Source organism: Leguminivora glycinivorella, chromosome 12 (assembly GCF_023078275.1).
Source record: "Leguminivora glycinivorella isolate SPB_JAAS2020 chromosome 12, LegGlyc_1.1, whole genome shotgun sequence".
Taxonomy (NCBI): domain Eukaryota; kingdom Metazoa; phylum Arthropoda; class Insecta; order Lepidoptera; family Tortricidae; genus Leguminivora; species Leguminivora glycinivorella.
The window spans coordinates 9,751,702-9,779,328 of record NC_062982.1 but is presented as its reverse complement, the minus strand read 5'-3'; the positions used below and the strand labels follow the sequence as shown (position 1 = coordinate 9,779,328).

The following is a 27,627-nucleotide window of genomic DNA, read 5'->3' as shown; positions in this document are numbered from 1 at the left end:
TGTTGTACCAGACATTGCATTGGCAACCCCAAGGGCGTCTTCATATTTGTCACTCGTCCAACACATCTTTCGATGATACTAAGCCAAAAACCAGCTCACGACAACAGAAACATAAATTCACCGTTTTCCGCTGTGTTAATTCCAAAAAATCTTTTACAATCTTTCATATACACACTGCAAAACATTTGAGTCATAATCTTAATTTGTTCCTGTATCAATTTCAGGAGCCACCAATTTCACCCGAGCGCGGTGCGCCGGCGGCGTACTTCTGCCGCGGCGCGCTCATCCGCCTCGAAGATGGCTCGCTCCGGCGCGTGGAAGAGATGAGGACGGAAGACTTCGTGATGAGCGCCGAGCACAGCGGGGACCTGGCGCTGACGCAGTGTACGCTGCTGCGGCTCGACGAGCGGGGCGACCGGCTAGCGCTCACGCTCACTTATGATAGGAACCGGGCACAGGTTTGTTCACATTTCATGTTCAAATGGCTTACTGCTTAGATTTCATCAAGTCACCACAGAAGCGGATTTTGATCAGATTAGATATAGTACTTAAATTGACAATCTAATGAGAAAGGGACACTTCGATTAAGTACCTACCTACATCCAATGCTCCAGCACGTCACTGCCACACCTCGGACACTGGCGATCAAATATATGAAAGTGGCGCGTTCCTAGCACACAGTCTAAGCGTAGGAACGCGTACTATGCTTGTATGAGTGAAATATGACAGGTCAACTGTTCGCGTTTTTGACAGGCGGTAACTGTGAGGTAACCGAGAGGGAGTGGGCGGCACTTTCAGCGGGGAGCGGGAGTGGCCCATACTATACGATATTACTCTTTATTATACTGTGTTACTGCCGTATATCTTAATTTAACTTTAACCGCCCCATGAGAAATATTCGCAGTCACAATAAGATTACTTACGTACTGCAGTTTTAAATTTCTCAACAGAACATTAGGTAATTTAATTTATTGGTTTTCAGGTGGAGCTGGAGTCGACCGTAGAGCACCCATTCTTCGTGTACGGGCGCGGCTGGGCGTCGTGCAAGCCGGAGCGCACGCTGGCGCGGTACGGGCTGCACGTGCAGCGGCTGCAGGTGGGCGACGTGTGCGTGTCGCTGGTGGCGCGCAAGCACGCCTCCGCTGCGCTCCCCACGCACCCTTCCTCCGCCCCTCCCCAGACGCACCCGGAGAACCTCAGCGTCAAGGAGGACGCCCGGAAAAGGCGGTGGTCCGCCTCCGACGTGCTCGAAGACGACCGCCCTCCTCCAAAGAAACGCTGAAGCGTCGTGATCGCTCTATCGTTTAGTTCATTTCTTCCCGTAGTTGCGGACCGTGAGCCGAATTAGTGATCGAACGCTTCATCTTCTCGCTATCTAAACGAATCGGCTTCGCAATATTCTCACGTGGATAGTGACAATAACCCAGTGAGTGAGTCGCGCGCCCGAGGGGCCGCGACCGTCCGCTATACTATCGGGAACTCTAGGTGCTTTTTACTGTCGGGTGCTTCTGTCGCGTATGTGTACGACGATGTAAATATGTAATTATGATATTTAGGTCAAAGTTCAATGTTACACTCCATGACTAACTAAATGTATCACAAATATGTGAACGAACGTTTGCGCGATGCGTAGGAGAACATAACAATATTTTTGCACGTATCTATTACCGACACGAATCATTAATCGAACTGTTTTTAGTTTAAAATTATATTGGAGTGAGAACCGAAAAACTTAATGAGCACAAAATAACAATGTGTATGTTTCTACCAGATCTTATAGTAGGTTAGATTTTGTGATAAACAATGAGATTTTAAATCGCCAGTCCGTTGAGACGGCATCGCATATTATGTTAAACAAAGGTACAATGAATGTTTGGTAGGGTAGATATGGGCTTACGTGTTGAATGGGGAAGAATTTCCTTGCCTTTTCACCATCGAGTGAGGCTGCTTTTCCACCAAATATGTGGCTAATGCTAGAGGGTAAACGAGATAAACACTAAACTGCAAAAATGTGACTTAACTATGGTTTTGCCCGGAGCTAAATGGCATAGCGGAGCGGGTAAATGCGATTAACTCGGTTCCAGCTTTCGTCTGTAGCTCGCAATCCTTCACAAAAGACATTACTTCGTTGTTTAAATGGATCATACAGATTAGCAAAACGCTGGCCTGTAGGAATCTCTGGTAGAAAAGCGGTCTGACACTGTTGGGACAAACGTGGCCCACTCCCATGGTTGTGACAGACATATCCCGGCTCGCGAAACAGGACAACCATACACACCCTGCTACAAATTTCCCCTATTGGCTGTAGTAAGGACCCAACTTGGAGGTGGTGGCAAATTTATCTAACAAATAATCTGATCGTGTTATATCGTAATATCTATTCTAAAAATATAAATATATATGTACCTATATTATGACGTTAGATGTCATCTCTATTGTTTTTAGACGTCCATGTGTAATACACATAACTTTTCTATGAGAAGATTGTTGTATACATAATAAACACACAGTCTGTGATATTTTGTAGTTATTGGTCAGAGTAGATATGAAGTATTGCTTGAATAAAGGAAATATATGTTTTAGAATACTAAGTGCGTAATCGGTAAGGAGCTATATAGATGTCGTATACTCAAAAATTTCGCTGAAGGAAACAAACAAAATACATAAACAAGTAGAGTCTGTGATTTTATACATATGTATATCGTTATACCAAATAACGACGAACGCAAAGGCCATATCAAAATCCAATTAATTTTAAATATAATTAAGTGAATATTTACCGTTCTTCATTTGGTTTATTTTAATTTGCATAATATAAATGGTAGTTTCACATGGATTTCAAGCGCATACCTAATACCTACATAGGTATCGCGTTGAGTGTCGACTGTCGATATGGGTACGCGGAGTTGCCATGCGGCGGGCGGGGCCCACGGGACTCGGGGTGGTTCTTTCATTGTACCGTAAATGTTACGTGCTTGTTAATTGTATGTTAATTATTAGTGGCCGGCCCGGCTCCGCGCCGGCCGGCGTAGATAAAAGCTAATAATTTGTTGTATAATGTATGTAAATCTAGTTTTATCACGTTTATTATTATATTTTGTAATTGTAATGAAAGATCTCATTTTATTAATCGGTATTTTCTAACAAGGCGCTTCATTAGATCATGACTAAGCCTACCTCACAAACTTGAGACCGGCGGCGCGCGCCGCGGCCGGTCGGCAACAAGTCGACAACAAGATCTCAATTTGATGAAAATAAACTTATAAAAAGACTGGGACGCTTTACTGAATGTTGTGGGATAGTAGTTTCTTTGAAGATATTACTTAAATTATGATATAGGAAGGAGCATTTATTTAGTGAACGGGCGCTACCGGCGCGACGCGCTGCGCTCCTCTTCCAAGCAAGTCGCTCGACTCGATTAGTACAAAAATTCTTACTAAAAGTATTATTTCCCAAAATTTTCAATTCAGAGAGTATTAACTTAATTTCAATGAAAGGTGCTATAACAAACTGTTTACGTTGACGTGTCAAGCACGATCTTGGGATATTAATATCCCCATATTTTTGCAATATTTTGAGTATAAATTGGCAGAATCAAAGTTCTTCCAAGACTAAAAATAAAAATCTATTGTAATCTACCAGTTTATATTCTAAACCAGCTTCAATATTTTGTTCCATTGAACTACTAACGTATGTTCTATGTATTATAAAATTGCAAGCCAATGTAAATTAGATATACAAAATCGATTTTAACTATTGTATTTACAACCAATGACTACTCCATATGGAGTAGTTTTCACAACATTTATAAAACCATTGCTGTCAAGAAAGTTATATTTTTCCATCAACTTACATTATGATCAGACAATACCTATCCAAATACTATATTTGTAAGTGAGAAACAATAATATATATGAGGTAATCAAACTTGAGCAAAATTGCTTGATTTCTTTAGGACCAAGTTCGCACATGTTCATTAAAATAATCATGATTTACGATAGAGCAAGGGCCCGTTTACACTGGGCGATTTCTGCAAACAAATGAAAGAGACGAGCAAAGTGTAAGCGAGTCCTAAGCTGGAATTTAAGACGGTCGAAGTTATTTCTGCTCAACTGATTTACTCATTTTAGTAAAAAAGAACAAAGTTTCTGCATTTCAAAGTTCTTCATTTAAACATTACATCTTGCTAATTTCTACGTATCATCAATATCATCATAAATGATAATGATCAACCAGAAACTTTGGTCCTGTATCATTGAATACGTTATTATGTTACGTTACAAGTGTTCTTAATGTGGCAAGGCCAGGAAATTATATATTATATTCATCGTTAAGTTTATTTCCGTTTTATTTCTTTAACATTCGCTTGTCGACAATAAGATATATTAATTATATTTTCTAATTCCAACATAGAAATATCACTTCACGGGGGATCTTTGTATGAATGTTCAAACGTAGACTTTCGGCAACATTGAGATAGAAATAAAACGTAGAAATAATTGCTATCTCTTTCCATCTTGGCGCTGTAGCAATTCATTGATACACGTGTGACAGAGACAAACCTATTTGTATGTACACGAATGATTTGGCTGTTGCATAGTGAGTGACAATAGATATCAGAGTACTGTGTTTCGTCGCTGCCAACCATAGTCAGTGGGCATTATTCTATAGGCTGTGACCCTATAATATCGGTATTGAGTTATTCTTTTTACAACAAAACCAATATTGGAGCCGGAAATCATATTGTGAATTGACCTGCATATTGACAAAATTAGTGTAATATTATGCATATCCAATATGCATTGCAATATACTCAGTGACATCAATACCGATTCAAAAACATAGGTTTGGCAGCATCGAATAAATGTCCATAATTCCACAGTTCGTAGAATTCAAATATACCTTCCCTACAGAGTACTTCCGACACAACATAGTGCCATCGTAGGAAGACGCCACATTAGCGTCTATTTAGCGTCAGCGTCTATCCAACTACGGTTCCTGCTTGACGCTGCGACGCCATTTTCAACAGCGATGAATAGACGCCAACGCTTGAAAGACGCCACTGTGGAGTGGCCCTTACAGATTTCTTATTATGCTGAACTGTTTTGATCGAGTTCACGAATATCCTATAAAAGGATACCCGTCTTTATACACGTTTTTATTGCCATGATTAACATATTCTTAATTATTGGTTAAAATAGTTTCAACTCAACCTCAAACAGGTTTAGATAATGATAAAACTGTCCAATAACATCTTTCATAGATGGGCCATTTTTGTTTTCAAAGTTGTCCACCCCACTTTTTTGTAACATGGGTATTTTTTTACATGGGTATTCATACTCAGAATCGCGAGGTCTTTCGATCGAGATAGGAGAAAAAGAAATGTACCAAGATTTCCATAGGTACATATTTCAAACCTTCCATTCCGTTACCGCCATACAAAATGTATGAAAAAATGGTAACGGAATGGGGAAACCTTGGGACACTTTTTTCTCCTATTAGGATTGAAAGAGCTCGTGGTTCTGAGTGGAAACCACATAAAAAATTCCAAATCCAAAAAAAAGTGGGGTAAAAAAAATAGCCCAGATATTATAATTGTTACAAAATCAACTATCATTAGGAGTTTCATTATAATAGAAATACAGATAGATGCTTTTACTGGAGAAGTTGTGTCATTTATGTAATAGAAAAATAAATATAAAATTGTTATATAATTATATGATGAATGGCAAAATATATATGTATATTTTATTGTATAGCGGAGTGAGTACTATTTCAGATTATGTAAATGGAAAATGTTATAGACCGAGATGTGTTAAAATAAGTTAACTGTTTGTAAAAAGAAGAGAAAATATGTATAACTGAATATTTGCTACAAGTGCGTTTTCTTTACCACCCACACGACCAACTTTTAGGGGACATGACTATCAATTCGCTGAACGGTAACGAACTGTCAGTTAGGGCCGGTTGCATCAATCCGTCTGTCACCATTAACATTTGATTGTATGGAAAGTTCCATAGACGTCTGTTGCGTGACGATAATGTGTTTGTCAAATGTGGTTGATGCAATAATTGCAATTGGGCCAATTATTGGCCCTTAAAAGCAAAAACCGTAAAAAGGCCGTAGCCGTCCGGCTAACTGATAATCAGTGGCCTCTTTACATTGAACGGTTCGGAAAAAAACCCGTAAGTTTTTTGTAAAAGAAATTTTACCCTGTTCCTTTCAATCAAGACTCCAAGTTATCTCATCGTTTAACCTTTTGAACGCCTTGCCTCCCGCGTCAAAACGTGACCTACACGCCAATACCTCTATTAGGGCCACTTGCACCAACGAAAATGGAGGGTTAACCCACCATTTTATATGGAATCTGACAGTTGACAGCCCAGTAACCCTGAGTTAAGTTATTGGTGCTAGTGGGCCTTAGTAAATAACGAATATAAACTTTATCTGTCAGCAGGACAATTGCTTTGACAGCGTTCGCCGTAACGACTATAGTGGTCATTGTTATTGCGAGTGGTCGCACGGCCACTTTAGTAGTTCTTGGGGTTCAGAGGATTAAATAATATTTATATTATGTAGGAACAAACACGGCTCATAAATGACTTAAATGAGTCACAAATAATGACTACAAAATTCATTGCTTTTAAATTAAGACTAGCGCCTATAAACAGGTGCTGCCCTCTATCTGTTCCCGCTCGCTCGTTTTGCATTGTTAAGTCTGCCATCTTGTAGCCTGCCTGGCCTAAGTGACAATCGTTGCCACTACGTGTCTCTGTCGCGCCAAATACGGACGATCGATAGATAGATCAGTTCCTCTTCCTTTAGGAATCATTTCAAGGAGACATATTTACAAATAAATATAAGTAGTAACCTTTTAAATCAATGCACCAAATACGTATGAAAAAATTAAGACTAAATAGCTGTTGCGTGTTTATTAGGTATCTTCACTAAACTGCATTTAGATAGACACCAGTTGCACAAATGTTTGTTCATTTTGACACATGTATGTCAAAAGTAGGTATAAGGTACAGCGGGGAAAATCTCGACGGGGGCAATTGTAACTGATCAATTTTTTTTATTATTACACTATGATGTGATGTTGAGTTCTGCATGTATCCACTGAACACGCCTACCATATATAACCGGTGGACACTCTATTTAATAATGCAAACATTGTAAAACATGGAAAAAATGGATCAGTTATATTGACCCCAAGTCGGGATTTGCCCCGCTGTACCTTACCTACTTTTTTTATCATGATGAGACATGATGAATACAATCAGTAGTATGTAAATCCTCGTGTAAATATGTACTAAATACAAAGAGATACTAAAACGCCTCAAGTTTGAGTACAGAGATAAGCAGCTGAAATTAATTTTGTAACCGTAATATTTTGCACTACGTTATAGTATGTCTCCCTTTAATTGTTTCTATCTCTGTCTCACGCGCGCACTGGCAATACAATAAAGTGAGTGTAATAGTTTATTACGTATTCATAAGTTTTGTTTAACATTTGTGCAACTCAATACAAAACTACCAGGGGCCCGTTTCTCGAAAGGTACAAGCCTTGTATTACGAGTGTGTTTCCTTGACAACCCATACGATTTGACAGTTCGCGCACTTGTAATACAAGGCTTGTACCTTTCGAGAAACGGGCCCCAGCACTAAAACTACAGGAAGCGCCAACGATAAATAAAGGGTAAAGGAGTACTTACAAAGAGTTTATTATCAATAATCACAACAATATCTTCAGATGTCGGACTTAAGGTCGAGTAGGACTTTCTCTCCGGGCTTGAATGCTGGCATGCCGAGGTACGGGCAGGTCGCGCAACGGAACGCGTCGCCAAGGTAACACTGGAAATTGAAAATAGTACATTTTGATGATGTGTTGTCGCTCTGGACAGCGCAAACTGACGTGCTCTCGTGTTGGACGTCAAGACTCACTTTGGGTCATCGCGCCAACTAAGTGTACCTACTTTATTGAGAGGGTAGGAATGTGTCTAATGTCTTTATCTAACGCGTTTGGACAGAGAAGCATATTGGTCTTTGGGGTCGAAGGTGACTTTGGACAGAGAAGTATGAAGGTCCTTGGTATTTGGGGCCAACTTCGGGTGGTCACGTCACAGCAGTAACTAAAAGGGACGTGGGACATCGCTGGTTAAGTTAGTTAAGTACTAGTTTTAAACAGGCGAGGTTAGGAGTTTTTTTTGCATCAACCATGACATCCATGATTGGCCTTTTAAAAGCTACGCTAATCGCATCTTTGTAAAGCTTGCCTGCAATCACAAGGGTTGATATTTGACTGTAGCTACGCGCGAAAGTTGACATCTCAACAGTCAAAGGTTAGATTACATATTTAAGCCCACAGGCTTTGAGCCTATCTAACAAGCCTTCAGGTGTTGTTGCCATACAAAAAGTTAACCTGTCTTATCACTGGAGTCATCTGACAATACTTACACTGCCACAAGAAGACTTGGGAGTCTCCTTAACTTGTCCATTCAACTCCTCAGCCAAACCGCAAGAGCAGTCAGCACACGCCTTCCGCTTGCCCGTTGTGGCGCACACTGGAAGATAAAAATTAAACTTTAACAGACTATTTTACACAACTCAACCAGGCCTACGTCACTCGTTAACGGTTGCGCTTTAAGTACAGTCAGCTGCAGCGAAAAGTAGACCGCCATGCACACAAATTTGAATGGCAGGGGGTCTCCTTTTCTCTGCAGCTGACTGTTCCTACACGCTAGCCGTTTATTCGAATGAACAAGTAGGCGAGGGGCGCCACGCGTTCGCCTGTATAGTCGCGTGGCACGTAGGTACCTACTATTCTTCTAAATTTTACGTAGTAACTCTTTTTTTTTAATAACCTATAATGTATCCCACTGCTGGGCAAAGGCCTCCCCTGTTTTCCGCCACTCGTCACGGCTTTGTGCATGTGAATGCTTCCGCCAATCGCCACAAAATGAGTCCAGGTCCTTGCGCCATCTCATTTTTGGCCTACCTCGGCCTCGGGTAATTGGTGGTGCCCATTCGGTCGCAATTTTGGCCCTATTAGTTAAATAAGGCGTAGGTATTTATCGTTTTGCGGGCAAGTGAAGGATCTGTTACGTTAGTAACTTATTATTATTAATAATCTGTGACTCAACTCACATTGGGTATTTAATTTAGGTGGCCGGTTTGTATCCTTTTGTAGGATTTTCACTCAGAGTCACTTTAGTTAAAACTAATTTACGAATATTGTCAATTTGACAATAATGAGGTCTTATCTTTGATCCCATGATTATACTCGTACTTTTGACTGTTCAAAAACATTAATACATACCCAAGCAGTGAGGTTGGAGCATTATTAATACTATACACCGACCACCGACCGATGTTTTGACGACCGGTCTGGCGCAGTCGGTAGTGACCCTGCCTGCTATGCCGCGGTCCCGGGTTCGAATCCCGGTAAGGGCATTTATTTGTGTGATGAGCACAGATATTTGTTTCTGAGTCATGGATGTTTTCTACGTATATAAGTATTTATATATTATATATATCGTTGTCTGAGTACCCACAACACAAGCCTTCTTGAGCTTACCGTGGGCCTCAGTCAATCTGTGTAAGAATGTCCTATAATATTTAATATTTATTTATTTTTATTTATTTATACAATATTAAAAGGCATTTGAATTGGTAATCGCGAAACGTTAAAATGTACGTAAGTATTTACAGATGTAGTGCGAAAAGGGTTTCCTTCGGAAACGTTCGTATTTGTCATGCTAGTTCAGTCAATATCAGTACATCTTGTACTGACACTGACTGAAATAGCATGACACGTTCGTACGTTTCCGTAACAATTCGAAGGCAATACCTGTGTTGAGCGGTTTTAAATGTAGATATTTTAAGCCTATTTATTACCTATATTATACATACATTAAAGTAACTAATTTACCTATAAATTTACAATGATTCATGATTATGAATGATCGACTTTGTTTCAAGACAATGCAATATGGAGTCACTGACTTTTTAAGAATGGCCACATTACAAAACAGTCTGTAATACAGTATCTTAAAGTTCAATTTAAATATCAAACACCTGTACACAGTGAGTTGAATCGCCGCGTCATTCATACGTAACGCCGTTCAGCCGACTCGCAACACAAAACCTCGGAGCGGCGCGTCAGTTGGAACACGAAACCTCAATGTTTGTATCTTGCTATCATTATCGTATCAGATACGTAACTGTTATTTATTGTGATTATTTTGAAGGATTTGCAAGTTGATTTATATCATGTATTAGGTCAATTCTTTTCAAGCTTATTTTTTTTTTTACAAAATCGCATCAACTTCAACAGCACTTTTTGAGACAATTTTTTATAGAATTCACAATGTACAAATAGATTTTTCTATGAACCAAGTTCTTATACTAATTAATAACAGTATGATGTGCACAGTATAACTAAAATAGTTTACAGTATCTCATTATTAAGATCTTTAAATTACAGTCTTATATCTTCAACCTTTGAATAAAATGTACAGTGAGCTGTAAAATTTTATGGAGAAATTATGAATGAATTAATTGATAAAATTCGCCATTAACTTTTGCAGCTCACTGTACCAGCTGTATAAAACAATATAGCTCACCTCTCAATGATTCTTTATCAGGCTTCTTGAGATCATCTTCATCTAACAGCTGGTCGGAGTCAATGATCTCATCATCATTGCCTCCCGTCCAAGCTGCTTCCACGGTATCATCGAGTTTCCATACTGCTGGCTTGTTGCCCAGTTTTATCTGTGCTTTTGATCCTACCTGAAATATTATGTGATCGGTTGGAGCATTACACAGGTTTGAAGGAGTTTTTTTTTTAATTATAATACTCAAGGCCCCAGAATAGCCAAGGTGAAAATGTGGCCTAGGTACTATGGAGTGAGCCAGCTCAGAAGTAAGGAATAAGGACAAATACTAGGAATACCCAGTTCTTGGCTTTGCTTAGTTCTTTTACACAATATTGTGTAAATGTTTGAAACAATGTTCATAAAATTGAAAAAATCTGGCTTACATCATGTTTACACTGTCCCTACAGTACATTATCTAAAATCTCAGGTGGTTTTATTATAAAGCTGATAATTATAATTACCTTCATTATCTAGTTAATCTTTTTTAGTCAAATTAATCAACTTATCTATGGTTTCAGCATCTATTAGACAGTGATCAATGTGTTCATACAAATAAATGCAATAGCTCAATAATAATAAAGTGCAAAACTTTAGCTGAAATTGAAAAGTAATAAGGTATTTATTTGGCAACTCATTGAATAAGCAAATATTGCTTGAATAGTTTAAAAACTAGTAAGTCATTTGATCCAATCTTTATTACCGTCATACCTCGAATTTTGGCTTCTCAGCAGTATAAACACCATCAGCTTGTGTGACGTTGAGGAACCCGTTCAGTTTAAGAGCTGTGGTGATATCCGAAGCATCCTTTGCCACCAACTTGCCGCTTGGCTTGAGGAGTTTGATGAGGGTTGCCAGAAGACTGTCATTGTGGGTGACAGAGTGTGGAGGCACAATATTTGAGAATATGACGTTGAAAGATGACTGGGGCCTTGAAGCTGGAAAAATAAGCACATTGCTGTTTAATATCATAATAGGAAGATTTAAGATTTACTAGCGACCCGCCCCGGCTTCGCACGGGTACTATACCTACATGTAAACCTTCCTCTACAATCACTCTATCTATTAAAAAAAACCGCATCAAAATCCGTTGCGTAAAGATTTAAGCATACATAGGGACATAGGGACAGAAAAAGCGACTTTGTTTTATACTATGTAGTGATAATATACTAGCGTTTGCCCACAGCTTCGATCGCTTTAGAAAGAGACAAAAAGTAGCCTATGTCACTTTCAATCATTTCAACTATCTCCACTTAAAAAAGCATGTCAATTTGTCGCTTCGTTTTGCCGTGCAAGACAGACAAACAAACAGACACACACTTTCCCATTTATAATATTAGTATGGATATTAATGTATAGAAGGTATAAAAATTACAGTTTTAAAATTTTATACCTCTAGATTTAGGTACAGTAATAATTATAGTACTTTATAATAACATTATGAATTGCCTGCCTAACTTAGTGAAATAAATAAAGATGTATAGGACTATATATACTGAATAAAATAGGTTTCATTTGCTAGTTTCAGCCATTGTTTTCGTACATGTGGCGAAATTTGAATATAAAACTTTCTTAGTCACACTGCAATGAAAACTAAAGAAAGTGGACGAAATCTAGCACAATGACCTTAATTATCATATATATTTTATAATAGTTTTACAGGTGAAGGATTGAAACTTACTTTCAGTAATCATTTCAGAATTTTCCAGAACGACATTGCCATTGTTGGTCGCACTTTGAATGTCAGCCACTGTTTTGCTCAAGTCATTTTGTTCGCTACCTTTCCAAATAACTAAAACATTATCGCCGCTCTTTAGGGTATTCATTGTGGATTGCGGTCAAATTTATACCCTTGCTTGATTGAGATCTTCCGTTCTTTGCTCCGAGCTTGTACTTACGCGAGTAATCAATATTATTGTAAGACGCTTACGGCTGTCTTGGCGAAACAATAACTGCGCGAACACTAAGTTGTCTTATGAATGAGCAATAGATTTGCTGTGAATCGTAATATATAGCGTTAGAAAAAATAGTAACGTGTGTACGTGAACTACGTGATGTCTTCCTTGCGTGAAACAAATGACAATCAGTTACTGGGTTGCCCTAGGCGAGCAATGAAAAATCGGAGAAAGTTTAAAATATCACAGTTTCATTAAAAGCTGTACAAACGAAAATAAAATTAAGTGTTGTCCAACAAAGAATACATGTATCTTTTTAATCCAATTACTTCATAATGCTTAAATACTAAAGATGATGTAAAATGTTGGTAAATCCCAATAAAACATTTAACCAAAAACACAATGTTTAACAAGTTGGGTCTATTTACATTATTCAATTTAATAGGAATATTAATAATGTTTAATACAAAGAAAATTTATCAAACTATAAAGAAAAAGAATTCTGATATTTTGCACTGCTTGCCACCAAAAAGACACCAGGTTTATGTTTTTCTATTACTGGGCAACCCTATGTTTGACAGTATAGAGGCGTGTTTTTCTGACATGTTTGCTAGTGATAAACAAACTAAATGTACAAATACATGAAACAAGTTAAACATTATGATCATAATAATTCTGAGATATTTATGTAATTTAATATATTTGGTATCATCACTGAACACACGAATGCTCTGCAAAAAAAACACACATGTAACTTGGTCAAAAAAATACAACTGTCAAATGTCAGTGTCAATAGTGCCATTGTTAACCTAAAAATTATGAAGTAAACAAGACTCGTTTTATATTGTTTTTGTATGTATTTTCATATATAAAACATGTTATATGAGGCATTTATGGCGGGTACTTGGGCGTCGATTGGGAGTACTATAGGGAAACTGACAGGCACACCAAGCATAGTAGTAAGTCTAATAAAAATCTACGATTTCATCTCTTGTCGTTTGTTTGTTACTTTGTTTATTTATATGTATAAAAAATCAAAGCCTTCTATCTGGTCCTAAAGGCCAAACTTAATAGTTGTACGTGTTTAGTATTTGATTCAGGATCAGGTGACCATTAAACCTGTCTTCATCTTCATTTTATCCGTTTACTGTGTACTGTGTAGATTGCCATTCAGTTAGGCGAAATCGCACTATAGGTCGATACCAGGTTTAAAATGCTCGGTCTAATGAATGTTTCAATAACCTGTAGTCCAAAATGGCATAAGCTGAAATATGTTTTTTTTCCTGTCAGGGTGACGGCTACGTGATATGGGCATTGCTCCTAATCCTGATGGTATCCATCAACACATGGGGCTGCCGGTACTACCTGAGGTCTCTCGACGCTGCAGACAACTCAGCAGCACCTACTGTCATCTCTGCTGCTTCCAGTTATGTGCTATCGGTAGGTACACTAAATACATATAGAACATACAGAGCTAAAGCAGAGAGAGAGAAGCAAAATAGAAAATTACAGCAGGTCAGCAGCCTCTCCTGTCATCTCCGCTGCTTCCAGTTATGTGCTATTGTTAGGGTATCTATACTAACCCCCTTATTCATAAACGTTCCCTAAAGTGATCAAGCCGATAAAGTTTGTTTTTCCCTTTCTTTCACACCAATACATCAGAAAGGGACAAATCAACTTTATTGGCTTGATAACTTTTGCAAACGTTTATGAATAAGGGGGTAAGTATCTAATCATTCATACACTCATTTATTCATTTGTAGCACTAATTCAGGACAAGCCATGGACCTTCAATAGGGACTGAGCTCACACTTTTTTTGCCATACTAAATTGAACCTTATCACCGGTCCAGAAAGGCGTTCGTGTCAGACTAGCAAAAGTGTGTCCACATGAGAGGGTCAAAGTTGGGGCTGGTGTCCCTCTCGCATGTGTGACCAGTAGGCCTAGCACATGATGGCCGCGAGAGTATGTCGCCGCGAGATAGATCACACGTCTTCTTCTAACTGTATAAATGACATAAGGACGGGCAGTCTATCTCGCGGCGACATACTCCCGCGGCAATCATGTGCTAACCCTGCAGTGTTAAAGAGATTTACTATAGTAGTAGTATTTTTACCTGTATAATAACTAAGTTTTTAAACTTCTTAAATTATTTTTGTATTATATCAAGGCAAGGGTATTAATACCTTGTAACGAATTGGTAAGTCATTATTATGAAGCAATAAAACCAAAGATTTGCGCAATTAAAAAAAACCTTTAATTGGGTATTAGTAGATTTGGTAGTAACTTTTGAATCTTGACTGGTATCCCCAAATAATGACAGTGATGACGTCATTCAAATGATTTTGACAGTGGCAATAAGTGCGAGAGGGACACCAGCCCCAACTTTACCCTCTCATGTGGACACACTTTTTGGCCTAACTACTCAATCTAGCTTAATATCTCTAAGGCCCACTTGCACCAACCACTTAACTCAGGGTTAGTGGGCTGTCATCTGTCAAATTCCATATAAAATGGTGGGTTAACCCTCCATTTTAGTTCGTGCAAGTGGCCCTTAATTGCGACCGGTCTGGCGTAGTTGGTAGTGACCCTGCCTGCTAAGCCGCGGTCCCGGGTTCGAATCCCGGTAAGGGCATTTATTTGTGTGATGAACACAGATATTTGTTCCTGAGTCATGGATGTTTTCTATGTATATAAGTATGTATATCGTCGCCTAGCACCCATAGTACAAACTTTGCTTAGTTTGGGGCTAGGTTGATCTGTGTAAGGTGTCCCCCAATATTAAAAAAAAAAATGTATGGTACAAGCCCAACAGTAGGTATTAGGGTGGCAGCTACGTGATATGAGCACTACTCTTTATAACTTGTATCTATGACGGAACGCGGATACGCGTATAACGAAACTTTTATGAACAAAATAATTGCAGCACACGAGTAATCTTGATGGTTCCAGCAGTTCCTAAGGTCATCTCTGCTAATCATTTATTCATTTGTATTCGCATGGGATATAAGATGAACGCAAGAGTATCTTAGTGACAGCTACATGATATGTCCACTATTCTTAATCCCGACAATATCAGTCAAGACATAGGTCTTTCGACGCTACTGACAGCTACATGCTATCGGTTGGTATTCATTCATTCACTTATTCATCGTTATCTGAGTATTTTAAATGTGATATTTTTGAAAAAAATTATGGTATTTCTACTCAGAATCACTAGCTTTTTCAATCCTAGTAGTTAAAAAAATTGTCCCATACGATTTTTTCTTATTTTGTTACCATTTTCCGTACATGTTGTGTGGGGTAACAAAAGAGGAAAGTAACAAAAATGTATGGAAATTCTGGGACACTTTTTGTCTCCCAGTGAGATTGAAAGTACTCGTGATTCTGAGTACAATTAACCTAAAATTCCCTAAAAAAATCAAAATAAAAAAAATTACCAAAAAAAAGAAATGCTCATCTGTAGTACTAGTACTCAACGAGCATTTTTTATTTATTTAAGCTTTATTCTTCAGAATAAAACCATTTTTTACATAATATTCATAATTGTTGTTCGTTACGTTATATTCTTTGAACATTTTATATTCATACTTCTTCCTTGGTGTCATTTTATATGGATCCCTGTATGGGTTAACGAGCATAACTTTGTAATATTAGGGCGACACCTACGTAATATACCTAATACCTAACTAAAGTCACGCGACATGCGTTTATTTGAAGCGTTTTTTTCATAAAACTGCCTTTCATAAAACTTTAACCTCTGTCCGTCGGCTGTATTTGACAAAGCGATGGAGTACTTATCGTGATTGTAATCTCGATCCAACCGGGAAACCGAGTAAAATGAGTAGTTTCTCTAATCCTACTTACAAAATTAGATTTTGCATTCTGGCTGTACTTTTTTCAAGGGTCATTTCACATCTTTATTATGGACGTACAGTCACCGACAATAACATCGTACAAAAAGAAGGCTGCATAAATATTTGACTCACTATCATGCCTCTAGAAATAAGATTAGACAGTATAGCTTACCTGAATTGTGTTCACCTTGCGTTTTGAACGTAAAAACAAATATCAATGCGGAACGCACTGTACGCAGCGATAAAATCTTGATATCGCAATATAATGAAAATTGCAAGCAACTTACTATCTAAACGTCTGGCGTCTAGTACCTACCTAAACTGTAGGCATGTTTTTAATCCCAATAAATAAAAATAAACATAATATTGTCTTCGGTTACCGCGATAGTTACTCATGAAATCAAAAAACATCGCAATTTCAATCGGGACGAAGGTTTTAGGATCTCATCCACATGGAATCCTGTCATTAATAAGTGTAAGCCGAAAATAATATCGACAGTCGTTAAATCGAATATCGTCAGTGTTGTATGTCGACAGAGTAACATCCCTAGTGCGCAAACAGTTCAAGTTGATAATCAAAACCAAGTGCGGGTAGTTCGAAAAACTCGCGCGGCTGTCAGAAGGTGTTGATGTCATTTCAAGCCAGTCTTCTCCGAGACCACGGGGACAACGCCGTCCTTGAAACGTTGGAGGTCAGTTTAATATGTAGTTATACGCGATTAAGACCCCTTATTCCTTAGAGCGCTCATCAATTTCACGAAACGGCCATCGATAGATGGCGTTGGCGCTCGGTACGCGAGCACCGGCAACTCAACGCGCGTTTCAACGCAGACACGAATAATCTTGATAGTTTTGAATTAAATTGCTAATAACATAATTTTCAATTTTATATGGGGACTCTCTATTTAATTTCATATTCATGGTATGGTAGTAGTAAATAAGGTATATGAATGTAGTAAAAGTATAGTATTAGTCTACATGTACATATATAAATTCAGGTTTCCTAATTGATTGATTCAACAACCAACACCGCTGAGCCGAAACTACGAAAGCTAGAAAGTCGACTTTGGTATTCTTATAAGAACATCATGCACTTACGTCCAGTCCAGAACAGTGATATTTGGTGCAGTGGAACTGCTGATGATGGTCAGAACACTCAGAACCAAACTCCTCAAATCTGAACGGCACGCTTATAGTGACTTTGGTATTTTTATAAGAACAGCATGCACTTACGTCCGGAACAGTGACATTTGGTGCAGTGGAACTGCTGATGATGGTCAGAACCGAACTCCTCAAATCTGAACGGCACACTCATAGTGACTTTGGTATTTTTGTAAGAAAAGCATGCATTTGAGTTCAGAACAGTGACATTTATTTAGTTATGTTTGTTAAGCATAATTATTGAGTTTTCAAGTCAAAGTTTGTCAAACTTCGATTTCTTATAATCGGATTCATGAGGAATTGAGAAACTCCTCAAAGCTTAGCGTTTTACGTATATTGATTTGTGTTGCCATCAAAAAATTAAAGCATTAAAAGCAGTTTTAAAAAATACCTACACATTTCTACATAATCCAATATTCGCAAGTAGCTTTCACCACAACCCGAAAGGCGGCGGTTTTTTTTTTCTTAAAAAATATTAAACGTTTTTTTATGGGATAGGAGGCAAACGAGCAGATAGGCTGCCTGATGGTAAGCGATCACTGCCGCCCATGGACACCAGAAGCACCAGAAGTGTTGGAGGTGCGTTGCCGGCCTTTAAGATGGATGTACGCTCTTTTCTTGAAGGTTTGAAGGTCGCATTGGTCCGGAAATACCGCTGGCGACAATTCATTCCACAGTTTAACTGTGCATGACGTGACCAAATTTGCAAAACATTGCGTCTTAGAAACATTTTAAAGGGTGAAAATCAAAATATGTAAAAGCGGAAAGAAATATATGCAGAAAGAAAAAAAAAGAAGCTGTCAATACTGAATCCCCTAGGGTGGCTGGCTATGTACGAATAGCACAGAAAAGTATTAAAATAAAATTAAAACCGGCCAAAAGCGTGTCGGGCCACGCTCAGTGTAGGGTTCCGTAGTTTTCCGTATTTTTCTCAAAAACTAACCTATAAAGTTCAAAACAAATTTTCAAATAAAGTCTTTGTAAAGTTCTACTTTTGTGATTTTTTTCATATTTTTAAACATATGGTTCAAAAGTTATAGCGATTATTTCCGAAAATATGAAAATTATCAAAAATCGATCTTAGTAAAACCTAATTCATTTTTAAATACCTATCTAAAAATATATCACACGTTGGGGTTGAAATGAAAAAAAATATCTGCCCCCTCTTTACATGTAGGGGTACCCTAATAAAACATTTATTATTATTAACGACCTTCCACATATTTATAATGAGCCCAAACATGATGGGGTTATGATGAGGAGAATAGCAGTTCTGTTGACCACCTCCTGACTCCATCATGAGAACTTGGACCTCGTCTAGTTCGATGGTGCTCGTCAGCCCAAATCTAATGAGCCCGAACATGATGGGGTTATGATGAGGAGAATAGCAGTTCTGTTGGCCACCTCCTGACTCCATCATGAGACCCTGGACCTCATCTAGTTCGATGGTGCTCGTCAGCCCAAATCTAATGAGCCCAAACATGATGGGGTTATGATGAGGAGAATAGCAGTTCTGTTGACCACCTCCTGACTCCATCATGAGACCTTGGACCTCATCTAGTTCGATGGTGCTCGTCAGCCTAAATCTAATGAGCCCGAACATGATGGGGTTATGATGAGGAGAATAGCAGTTCTGTTGGCCACCTCCTGACTCCATCATGAGACCCTGGACCTCATCTAGTTCGATGGTGCTCGTCAGCCCAAATCTAATGAGCCCAAACATGATGGGGTTATGATGAGGAGAATAGCAGTTCTGTTGACCACCTCCTGACTCCATCATGAGACCTTGGACCTCATCTAGTTCGATGGTGCTCGTCAGCCCAAATCTAATGAGCCCGAACATGATGGGGTTATGATGAGGAGAATAGCAGTTCTGTTGGCCACCTCCTGACCCCGTCATGAGACCTTGGACCTCATCTAGTTCGATGGTGCTCGTCAGCCCAAATCTAATGAGCCCAAACATGATGGGGTTATGATGAGGAGAATAGCAGTTCTGTTGACCACCTCCTGACTCCATCATGAGACCCTGGACCTCATCTAGTTCGATGGTGCTCGTCAGCCCAAATCTAATGAGCCCAAACATGATGGGGTTATGATGAGGAGAATAGCAGTTCTGTTGACCACCTCCTGACTCCATCATGAGACCTTGGACCTCATCTAGTTCGATGGTGCTCGTCAGCCCAAATCTAATGAGCCCGAACATGATGGGGTTATGATGAGGAGAATAGCAGTTCTGTTGGCCACCTCCTGACCCCGTCATGAGACCTTGGACCTCATCTAGTTCGATGGTGCTCGTCAGCCCAAATCTAATGAGCCCAAACATGATGGGGTTATGATGAGGAGAATAGCAGTTCTGTTGACCACCTCCTGACTCCATCATGAGACCTTGGACCTCATCTAGATCGATGGTGCTCATCAGCCCAAATCTAATGAGCCCAAACATGGTGGAGTTATGATAAGTAGAATAGCAGTTCTGTTGAACATCTCCTGCCTGACTCCATCATCATGAGAACCAGAACCTCATCCTGGTCCCAAAATATAATAATAATTCAAACTCTCAACAAACTTCACGTATAACTTAAAATCCAAAATCATATGAAAAGCATGTCGAATGCTAAAATTGCATAAGGTGTAAAAAGGATCAAGATTTGTTTAGTCGCAGTTTACGGCACTTCTCGGAACTATCGAGCTGCTTACGAAAGCTAGGTGCGCCGGACGATCAAACGCAGGTCCGTTGTCTTCGAGCGCTCGGCGCAGACTGAGCGGGCTCGCGTTAGCACAGTGTCTTTTATTCGAATTTTAGGTGTTTTAAAAACATATCTATTGACAGAAAGGTATGTCTTATATGTATGATTTTTTCTTATAGGTCAATAAGAAGTTCTAGTTTAGGATAATATTATTTAAGAGTTACAAAAAATGCAGGAATCGCAGGAAAACTACATAATGTAAACCTCTTTTTATCGAAAAAATGGGGAGGATACGGAAGGTTATTTATCCACCATTTCAAGTAAATCTTAAAATGTCAATGTATTAGCTAACTCGTACAGGATATAACAAATAGGATTGTGATCATTTATTACCCCAAATAACATTCTTAACAGCACAATCACGATTCTAAACGAGCTATACCACTACGAAATTTGAAAACGTCTTCCGAAAAAACTGATTTTTCGGAAGTATAAAAAGACATATTTTAAAGTAGTACCAATTGACTTTCTAGCTTAAGATATGTACTTTTAGGAACATTATCATTTTTTAATAATCATTTATAGTTTCTTTATAATTTTGAATGAAAAAGGTTCTATTTTGCAAAAAACGCTCGTCTTTAGGAATAAGGCCTCTTAAGTCCCGGTTTTTAAAAATAATTATGTGTAATAATCGTGAAAGTTTAAATCAGTGTCATGAAATAAAACTATGGAAACGATTTATATCGCGTAGGTATAATGAATTTACCATTCATCCCGACGTTTCGAACACTTTACAGCATTCGTAGTCAACGGGTGACTGAGGAATAAAAATAAACAGTAAAACTTGAGATAGGTTACTTATTTTCTTTTAGCTGCGTACTACGAAGCTCCAGCGTTATTGATTTAAAAGTTAGCCGTGTGGTTCTGACTTGCGGCCGAACTCATCTACGGGGACAAAACAGGGTCGTAAAAATCCTCAATATCTTCAAGACGTTACAGGCCTGGACCTTGGTATTAGTCTACGTGTTATTGGGGCTATTTGTTCGTTCTTAAGTGACTTACATAAGGATGTTTACCAAATATCACGTGAGATGGAGATGGCTCTGTACCGGGAGCGGTGGCGGTGATTTCTGCATCGCGCTAACATTTTTTTTAGTGAGATTAGATATGTGTTGGGATTTTTTCCCTCACTAGCTCGGAAACACGTGTTTTATTATTTAATGCCAGCGGGTAAAAACGCATTTTATTCAGTAGTGGATAAAGTAATTTGACTTTGAATATAGCCTAATTTTCTGCTTTAAAACTGATAAAAGTGGGTGAATCTAGTAATGAAGATGATTTACCACCTGTGGAACTACTGGAAGCAGTGATAAACTCGTTTTTTGCGTTATAATTTCCTCGTTATAGTGAGGGGAAAAGTTTTGTGTGACACATGGGTGAAGATGTATTTGACTCCTCGTGTGTTGAAATACAAATTTGCATCCTTGTAAAATAAATAACTATTAATATTTTATAGTAGTTGTACATGATTTAGTGCCCTTTAAACTGGGGTGGCTCAATTTAACATCTATCTCATCCATAGGGTTTCATCGGCATTTGTTTCTTCGGCGAGTTTTCGTCGGTGCGGTGGTGGGCCGGTGCCCTGCTCATCGTTATAGGCTTGGCGCTAGTCGCACGATCAACACCCGAAGATAAGGGAAAGAAAGACGAATAACAATTTAGGTACGTATTGTTACCTTTTAGTTTCCGTAGTTATTGTTACTCATAGCTCTAGACGGATGTCTCAAAAGGCCACGGACTTTTCTTGAAACAATTCGATTTAAGTCTATTTAATTCTATACTTCTGATCATGCCGCTATGCCATGCGAATATGTGTAGACTCTATAGCTACATTTCCGAGCGGCGTACAGTGGTGCATGCGGCACGATCAAAATGTATAGAATTATATGAAACTGTTTTCGGCCGCTTGCCGCGCCGCCCGCCTTCCTGCACGCCGTGTGCGTCCAGTCCAGTCAGCAGCCTTAGTGTAGTGTAGGGTCTGAGTGGACGCTCGGAGCGGAGAGCGGAGTCTGCGGAGCGTTCGACGAGGCGTGCAGCGTGGCGGGCAAGCGGACGTGCACCCTCTGCAGCGTCGACTCGGGACACTTGTACGAGTATGAGCTTCAATAGGGAACTTGACTGTACTTAAAATAAAATATTTTATAGCATGCACGAAATATGGCATCAGATAAATATAAGAAAAACATGGATAGAAGTTATGTTTAATTCCAATTTCTATTTAATAAGTCAGGTAGAAATATATTAAGTAACTGAGTTGACCGTGACGTCACTCAATTCGATTTCATATTAATGTAGCCGGCTAGTCAGCGGAGAAATGAAACAAAGGATCTTCAAGTAAACAATATAATATATAAACTAATATATACAATAAAATGGGTAATATCTGTCAGTACGCGAGTAGGCAGTAAAAGATCGTCACTGGCCTCAACGTTCCTTCTGCTGGTCTTCGTCTAGCCGTATAACGTGGTCTGTCCGCAGGTGCCACTGCGCGAGTTGTACAGAAACCAGGCTGAAGATGTTCCAGCGCTGAGTAGTATAAGCAGCGACGTTCAGCAAAGTTCTTCTTAAATTTTAAAGCAGAAGAAAGGGCTGCAACAATCGTGCGTGCTTAGGTCTGCAGTCGGAACCTAGCCCAGGCCTTATTCGCTTTCGCGAAACAGTGACGTACAATAAGACTTGGATTAGGTTTCAACATTAAACGAATAAACTTAACTATTTACACATATTATACAATTATAAGTACCTGCATAAGAGGCAGCCCAACACAAACACACTGTTTTTACAATAGAAGTATTTCACAAGTTTTAAATGCAATTAAATAATTAGCACTTGAAATGTATATGAGCCTTACCCGGCAGAGAAAATTTTGTGCAAAAAAACAAAAGACGCGTGATATGGCCGTACTTTTTCTTCTTAGCGGCCAGTGCGCGCGGCGACTGCAACATGCAGGTTTGCCATGTTACAAAGATTCGTTTTGACAGTTCTTAAAAAAAAAACTGATTTGACTAGGAGGCAAGTAGCCTATTGTTTGACATGCACGCCGCACGCCCTGCCCCGCTGCTCGTCCAATGTGAGCCCTTAGTGCGTTTCACATTATCTGATCCGATATCGGATGTAGGACCGATATTCCATACATATATTTAAGCCGCCATATTTATTTTTGCCTTTGAAAACCTTGCTACATCTGATATCGGATCGGATAATGTGAAAACGCACTTACAGGAGGGGTGATGACGTTTTATTTGTTGTCCACAGAGGTTTGGCATTTCCAGCGGTGGTACTGGTGGTGCTGAGTACCTCTAAGTTTTTTCGAAGACAAACGCTGCACGCATCATGATTTACGCCGAAAGGGACCAAAAGGGAAGTGCGCCGAATTATTTTTATGAGTCGAACTTAGTCTGTTAAGTAAGTACAGTTATGTGTTGTTAGTGACAGATGTTGTCGTAGTTATATGTATCTATATGTATAATGTAAGTAATAATATTACTGATTGTACCTGATTTAACACAAAAGTACATGTTAACTACTGTAACATATTAAATTAACCATAACAAAGCTGTAAAGTACACCTAGTATAAGTAGGGATTTTAGTTTTTAATTAAAATAATGATTAGTACATGTTTGCGTTTTTTCTATCAACAAAATATCACTGAACACAACCGGATGCACATTTACGCAAAGGTACGTTAATCCTAATCACATTACCGATCCGATATCGGATGTAGGACCGATATCCTATGAATACATACAGTGTGTTACTGTTACCACCACCCGGACCTTTATTAAAACCAGTAATAATACAGTCATTTAAAGCGCTGGTGGCCTAGAGGTAAGAGAGTGCGACTTACGATCCGGAGGTCGCGGGTTCGAACCCCGGCTCGTACCAATGAGTTTTTCGAAACTTATGTGCGAAATGTCATGATATATGCCAGTCGCTTTTCGGTGAAGGAAAACATCGTGAGGAAACCGGACTAATTCCAATAAGACCTAGTTACCCTTCTATTCGGACTGGAAGGTCAGATGGCAGTCGCTTTCGTAAAAACTAGTGCCTACGCCAAATCTTGGGATTAATTGTAAAAGCGGACCCCAGGCTCCCATGAGCCGTGGCAGATGTGGGATAACGCAAAGAGGATGGTGAATAATACAGTCATTCGCAATCGTTTGCGAATCATAGTCATTTAAATTAACTGAAAAAATAATTTTCGAAATCCCAACATTGCAATTCTTAAGTATCATTACTCACATCGCTCATACCTTTGAGCTGTCATTGCCCTCACTTGACAAGTGTGTGCGCTGTACATTGCTGGCAATAAAATGCTTGTTAGAAAGTTTATAAAGTCAAAATTTTTAATTATTAATTAAATTAAGGGCATGGGTTAGGTAAGTTAAATAACGATTTATGTAAAATTACGTTCCTTCAAAAAAGCCCACTTGTTGGTAAAATGGTAACACACTGGGTAATATTTATTACCTGTGAGTCTATGAGGGCAGTGAAGTGATATAACTGGATAACCGACGAAGGTCCTTAGAGACAGCCGCAGCCCCGTTCCGCGTCTAACAAAATATTGTATTCGTCTAAAGCCAGTAAGCTGGTGATTTCAATATTCGTACAGGCTTTACAAAACTCATTCTACTTTATACCTTAATACTCAAGTAAAAAGTATACGTTTGAGTGAGACTAGTGAGAGTGACTCAATGTGACGAACCGCGACCTGCCTAGCGTGAGATTGTCAACGGATCGCGGAAGGACAATTTCATTTAAATTAAATTGATTTTAATTTATATAAGTAGAAAGCAATTTTGGCGAGTTTATTCCGGTTGTTAGGAAGATATGGGTATTATTTTGTTGTATAAACCGTTACGCATGAAATTAATTTTGAAATAAAATAAGACGAATGATGGCAGAAAAGCCTTAAATGGGACTGGGCCGGCCACGTCTTTCGCATGTATCTACCGGTATTAGTGCTCTAACATAGGCCCGCATATGACGCTGCTGAAGAAGCGTGGACAATTGGGCAGGGTAGGCACAGTCCAGATAAAGATTTATAGGTACTAAAGATTTATTTAAAGGCCGAAACATAGGAGAATCGGCAATTATAGAGAGCCAGGGAGACACTCCAATAGGCTAAGAATCAGTAAATAAATGATTACATTGAAAAAAAAAAATAGTATTAAAAGACCTGTGTTTTTAACAGAATAAAACTCCCCACAATATTTATGTAGTCTTTTTAAATTGAACAAAACCTATCTCCTCGGAAAGCTATTTGGGTAGTGTTGGGATTTAGCTTTCGCAAGACTGCTGAGTCAGCCTCAAGGGATCCGAATAGATTGGAAAGTTCCTTATAGTAGAAAGTATAGTAGTAGTTTTTACTTGGTGATGATTAGAGGATCTGTTTAGGATCAAGTATTCTAAAATAATATATAACGGACATTTAGGAGTAGATAGCTATAGATGGAGTAGTCGGAGTAGTCCCTAATTACAGGTACATAACGCAAATAACTTCTTGCGGAGACCGAAATATCATACTTTAGCAAATCAAACGTTCATGTTCTTAAGTACTTATTCATATAATTTTAATAAAAAGTTCAAACACATATTAAACAGAAGAAGAAAAGAATTAGAAAACGACGGGCGTAAGGAAGGTATCTGGGGTTTATTTTTCTAAAACTCGACATTTGCGTCAATAAGTATATTTGCGTTTATAGTTTAACTAGCTTTTGCCCGCGGCTTCGCTTCCGTTGGAAAGAGACAAAAAGTAGCCTATGTCACTCTCCATCCCTTCAACTATCTCCACTTAAAAAATCACGACAATTCGTCGCTCCGTTTTGCCGTGAAGGACGGACAAACAAACAGACACACACACTTTCCCATTTATAATATTAAGTACTTATGGATAGACATATAAATTATGCCGCCTTAGGCGTTTTACCTTTTATATTAGTTTATTTCTAGTTCTACATGTTTATTAGGTTAAAATGTGGCTTCAAACCTACAAGAGGTCGATTACGCATCTGCGCCCGTATTTCGCCCGAAAACGAATAAAAGCGGCGAAGCGAACATATTTTACTTGCAAATAGCCCGTTCCACGACGGCGTGAAAAGGGTCGTTGCAATTGCCTTTTAAAATTAGGGAACCCTTGATAGCGTTCCTTACGCCTTCGATAGCTCCTTTTGATGATGAATTAAGGTCCTGGAGTGTGTGAATATACACGGTGTAACATGAAGAAACCGAATAATGACGATGGTTGACGACCGGTCTGGCTCAGTCGGTAGTGACTCTGCCTGCTAAGCCACCGTCCTGGGTTCGAATCCCGGTAAGATACACAACAGATATTTGTTCCTGAGTCATGGATGTTTTCTATGTATAGAAGTATGTATTTATCTATTTATTTATATCGTCGCTTAGTTTTATCTTTGCTTAATTTGGGGCTAAGTCGATCTGTGTAAGGTGTCCCCAATATTTATTTATTTATTTATTTATTTAATTTTAACCATGAATTTTCTATATTCAAAGTTTCTAAAGCCTGGCCAGAAATATAACGTCACTACTTTGAAAAATCTCGTATCTCATGCTTCTCCTCAAAGTTAAAACGCAGTAAGTCTATATGCATTCCATACATACTTACTACAATTTTCTTTTCATTGACAGACGAAGATACAAGGTTTTTTCAAAGTAGTGACGATATGATTATTGTCAGGAGGGCGCTGTTATTCTGATGGTATGCGGTGATAGTTCAGAATAGTTTGAAGAAAATAGTTCCAATGAAATTCCGCAACCTTTGGCTAGTCTGTGGTCAAGAGTAAGCCCATTTATAATTAAAAAAAAAAAAATCTGATCAGGCTTTATATGTATAGAGCAACACTTATGCAAAAGTTAGTAGATTCGGCGGGCGTGCGTCAAGACGGCTGTAATACGGCTTATAACTCCTGCAGCTCGCTATGGAGCACACTAGAGCCGCTCAGCTTCTAATCGATAATAATCTCCAATTTTAATAATATCCCTTAATTTTTTTTATATGAGCTTTTATGGAAATGTTAGTAGATTTGCGAGCGTGTTATGCCAGGACTATTAAACAGTGTAAAGCCACAGTAGTAAAGCTCTCTGCAGCTGTCGCACCAGACATGCTCGGGCTACCCAGTTGAAGTTTATACTTAATATCCCCAATTTTTATAATTTCCTATATACATAGCTCACACTTATAGAAAAGCCTGAAGCTCCCTGCAGCGCGATATCGAAACGAATATACTAGAGCCGCTCTGATTCTAATCGATATTTTTAAATTTTTTCCCTCCAAAGTTTATGATTTTTTT

At 38.8% G+C, this 27,627-nt stretch overlaps 3 protein-coding genes across 5 annotated transcripts in view; 2 read left to right on the top strand and 1 right to left on the bottom strand.

The window, feature by feature from the left end:
• Window positions 1-5,875, top strand: part of LOC125231585 (ataxin-1-like) — a 66,186-nt gene extending 60,311 nt beyond the window's left edge. The window contains exons 3-4 of the mRNA XM_048137043.1: window positions 225-458; window positions 983-5,875. Coding sequence (XP_047993000.1) covers window positions 225-458; window positions 983-1,282 — 534 coding nt within the window. The 3' untranslated portion in view covers window positions 1,283-5,875. The remainder of the gene's footprint in view (window positions 1-224; window positions 459-982) is intronic.
• Window positions 5,876-7,709: 1,834 nt separating this feature from the next.
• Window positions 7,710-12,741, bottom strand: LOC125231819 (anamorsin homolog). Its single transcript, XM_048137398.1, has 5 exons — window positions 12,338-12,741; window positions 11,368-11,594; window positions 10,627-10,792; window positions 8,459-8,565; window positions 7,710-7,855 (listed from the first exon to the last, which is right to left on the bottom strand). The coding sequence occupies exons 1-5, from the start codon at window positions 12,480-12,482 to the stop codon at window positions 7,751-7,753; spliced, it is 750 nt and encodes a 249-aa protein (XP_047993355.1). The 5' UTR covers window positions 12,483-12,741; the 3' UTR covers window positions 7,710-7,750.
• Window positions 12,742-13,360: 619 nt separating this feature from the next.
• On the top strand, window positions 13,361-23,865 carry LOC125232082. 3 transcript variants are annotated; one of them, XM_048137697.1, is made up of 4 exons: window positions 13,361-13,510; window positions 13,842-13,991; window positions 21,839-21,978; window positions 23,589-23,865. In XM_048137697.1, the coding sequence occupies exons 1-3, from the start codon at window positions 13,427-13,429 to the stop codon at window positions 21,968-21,970; spliced, it is 366 nt and encodes a 121-aa protein (XP_047993654.1). In that variant the 5' UTR covers window positions 13,361-13,426; the 3' UTR covers window positions 21,971-21,978; window positions 23,589-23,865. The 3 variants fall into 3 exon arrangements, with proteins under 3 accessions (XP_047993654.1, XP_047993653.1, XP_047993655.1); XM_048137696.1 differs by having other exon boundaries at window positions 23,572-23,865; XM_048137698.1 differs by lacking the exon at window positions 21,839-21,978 and having other exon boundaries at window positions 23,572-23,865.
• Window positions 23,866-27,627: the final 3,762 nt, after the last annotated feature.